The 3242-nt window shown below is 50.6% G+C and overlaps 2 protein-coding genes across 2 annotated transcripts in view; one reads left to right on the top strand and one right to left on the bottom strand.

Annotated features, from left to right (window-relative positions):
* The window catches only part of LOC102477060 (UDP-glucuronosyltransferase 1-1), a 16480-nt gene extending 14288 nt beyond the window's left edge, over positions 1–2192 (bottom strand). The window contains 2 exon segments of the mRNA XM_006172343.3: positions 1294–2004; positions 2007–2192. Of these exon segments, the coding sequence (XP_006172405.2) occupies positions 1294–2004; positions 2007–2159 (864 nt within the window). The 5' untranslated portion in view covers positions 2160–2192.
* Positions 2193–2675: 483 nt separating this feature from the next.
* LOC102488710 (dnaJ homolog subfamily B member 3-like) overlaps positions 2676–3242 on the top strand; it is a 9465-nt gene continuing 8898 nt past the window's right edge. The window contains exon 1 of the mRNA XM_006171176.1: positions 2676–2805. Coding sequence (XP_006171238.1) covers positions 2676–2805 — 130 coding nt within the window. The remainder of the gene's footprint in view (positions 2806–3242) is intronic.

Genomic DNA, 3242 nt, shown 5'->3' with positions numbered 1-3242 from the left:
GGGTGTGTGTGCGTGCGTGCCCAAGATCCCGAGAGGAGAATGGAGGAGAAGGGATTGCAGCGTGACCATCCCCCCTGGGGGGTGATTCTCACTTTCTGTCTCTATGTCTCTCTTTGTCAGTCTGGCGAGCGCACACGCCCTATAGCGAAAAACCTCTCAAAAAAAAAAAAAAAAGAAAGAAAGAAAAAGAAAAAAAATACATTAGCATTTCGGAGAATAATACCCGTGACCTTTCTGTCCTGTGTCAGAACCTCACCGCCTGGTTATTCATTTACTGGAAGAGAAGAGATTGCAGGATCCAGCTTCCAATTGGAATATCTAAAAAACGGAGTTTTAGTCAGAAGCATCAAGGCCAAAGTGGCCTTGCCAGCATCTACAGAGAACAAAGAGCTGTGCTGTCAGTCTAGACCTGGGTGCCTGACCCTGGTGAGCCACGGTGTGTGCTGCCCACTCTCCAGCCCTGCCACGTCCCGAAATAATGATCTGTGCTTAAGGCCCTCGACCCCTGTAGCACCTCACAGGTTGCTGTCCACTGGACACATACTAAAATGCCCAAAGCATGCTTTCCCATGACCTCAGATACATAAAATAACCCAGAAGATGACGCCAAAGACAGATAAACTCGGAACTATGACTTGTGAGCCAGGATGTAACACAAGAAGGCCAGCTGTGGTGGCTTGGCAATGAAGCAATGCCGGCACTGCTGAGGCAACGTGGAAACGTCTTGGGTTCAAGTCCTGAGGTCTCCCTAGACACACCTGGAGCACACACATGAGCCGAGGTGGCCGAGGCAGGGGATGGATCGCAGAGTGAGGTCCCTGTTGGGAAAACTTCCCTCCCTTCCTCTCTCTCTCAAGACACAAAGAAAGAAATAAACTTTTTAAAAGAGGAAATGAACAACACTGGGCACTTTATTCTAATTATTTTTTGAAAAAAAAATTGCTATAGGGCGCGTGTGCTCCACAGAAAGAGAGAGAGAGAAAGAGAGACAGAAAGCAAGAAATCAGCCCCCAGGGGGGTGTCCACGCTGCAATCCCTTCTCCTCCATTACCCTCACAGGGTCTTGGGCACGCACGCACACGCACCCAGCATGAGTTTAAGCCACTGGGTCCAGTATTTGAACCACTGTCAGCTACATGGGAGTTCAGCAACATAGCCATTGTGCTAACTGCCAATACCAAAACTAGGCACTATAAACTACTTCAGCGCATTCCTTCAGCCTACCTCTAGATAAGCTCTATCCAAGGTACTGACGAGGGTCCACACAGAAAAAGGTTTAACTCACATACACACCTGGGATAGGGGGGCCTTGCTCATGCAGTTGATCCCACCGATGAACACCATGTTGGGCATGATGGGCTTGGGGAAATTCAGAACAAAGTCGTTTCTAATCAGCCAGACAGACGCACTGCTCAGAAGGTCCTGGACAGTCACATCTCTCTGGAGGAATTCTGAGGCGAGTTGTGCATAAGGGGTGTAAACCATGTTGCACAGAAAGTTCTCTGACAAGGAGATGAGCACGTTCTTCACCCGCTGCAGGAAGGTCATGCGGTCTGGGTTAGAGGACAACGACTTGGGCACGTAGGACGGCGGGCTGGGGCACTGGGTGGCCGCCACGTCCAGGCTGCACGGCAGTCCGTTCAAGAAGTGTACTGTGGGCAGACCCAGGTGTTGGGCCACGATGGAGCCACATGGAAGGAACGGGTCTGTCAACATGACATCGAAGTTTTGTTCGGCCAGCCAGGCCATGAGCTCCTTGTTATACAGGAAGTGGTGGCAGGAGGACAAAAGCCGGGCAGAGTTCTCTTGCGCATTCTTGTATAGCTTGACAAAACGCTGCAGGAAAGGAAGATTATCAAAACTCAAGTGCCCGAAACTGACAAAAGCTGCTTCCAACTCCTCCTTTGGGTACGGCACGGGGTACGTCTTCAAGGTGTAAAATGCTCCTTCTTTTATGTGTATCGAGGCTTCAGGAGCCAGAACCACTATCTCATGGCCCCGCTCTGCTGCAGCGCCTGGACAGTTCCCACCATACTCAGCCAGTGGCTGCCTTCAATGGGGACCAACAATATCTTCCCGGCACGGGACACAGAGGGCCCCAGGGCACACAGCAGCAGGCCCAGGACCAGCAGCCGAGGGCCCGGGAACACAGCAGCCATCGTGCCCTTGCCTGAGGTCCTGCCAGGAGCCTGCCCTCTGCATTTATACGTACGAGTGGCAAGCTGCACAAGTTAATGTTTGACTGGGTCACATGATCGCGGCTGTCTGTCTGCAAAGACAGCAGGAGGTTTACCTTCCCAGATAGAGAGGGTGTGGCACCTGTGCTTCTTAGCAGGTAACATTGTTTGATGTGGCTGGAATACCTTACTCAAAGTACACCTGGAGTGAACACACAAAGTGCCTTGGGCCCGTTAAACTAATGAACTTTTGCTCATGCAGTGGAACCCATTAAATTAATATGTCCATAAGACAAAAAAAGATTACCAGAGAGGAAAAAGAACTAAGTGGTGATAAACTGGACCTCCTTCACAGAAATGAAAGTCAAAGCCCATTAGAAGGAAGAGAACAGGACCCTCCTTTGGCCCATGGGCACCTTTAAAAAAGAACCCACGACATCTCACTCGGGCTCTTCCTCACCACGTGCATATCTTTTATTCACCCAACAACACTTACGTATGGGCTCTGGCATCCTGCTGGGTCTTCAGGCTGCAGTGGAGACCACCACGGATGAGCCTCCTGCCCCCAGAGCTGAGTCCAGTGAGACTCAGACTCAGGAGTTGGGCCGCAGCCAGCACCAGTGCAGGGGTGGAGAAAGGCTGGAAGGGAGACCCACCTGAGTGTGCATGCACGGATGTCTTCCCAAGGACAGATCTACATTCGGGCAGAGAGACGGCGGGACCCATCATCTGTGACTAGGAAACCTAATCAGATTGCAAACTGGAGCGAGCTGAACTGTGCCCGTCACACAGCCCGATGTCCAGGGGAAATAAGACACTGAGGAAATTCTGATGACCGAATTGAAGGTAAAGGGGAGAGGCAAACAGAAAGGATAACACGAATTTGCCTTTCTCGTGAGTGTACTGTGTGCCGAGTATGCTCTAAGCATTTCACAGCACATTTCTTGGAGTCCCTTAGACTGTTCCTAAAAGGGAGATACCATTAGGGCACTAGGAAAGTTAGGACTTTTTTATGCAATTATGTATCAGGACTTCCCGACGACCCAATCATTTCCCCTTTTACAA

The sequence above is a fragment of the Tupaia chinensis genome, unplaced genomic scaffold, assembly GCF_000334495.1.
Source record: "Tupaia chinensis unplaced genomic scaffold, TupChi_1.0 Scaffold149383_1, whole genome shotgun sequence".
Classification (NCBI taxonomy): Eukaryota; Metazoa; Chordata; class Mammalia; order Scandentia; family Tupaiidae; genus Tupaia; species Tupaia belangeri.
This window is presented reverse-complemented; position numbering and strand designations above follow the sequence as displayed.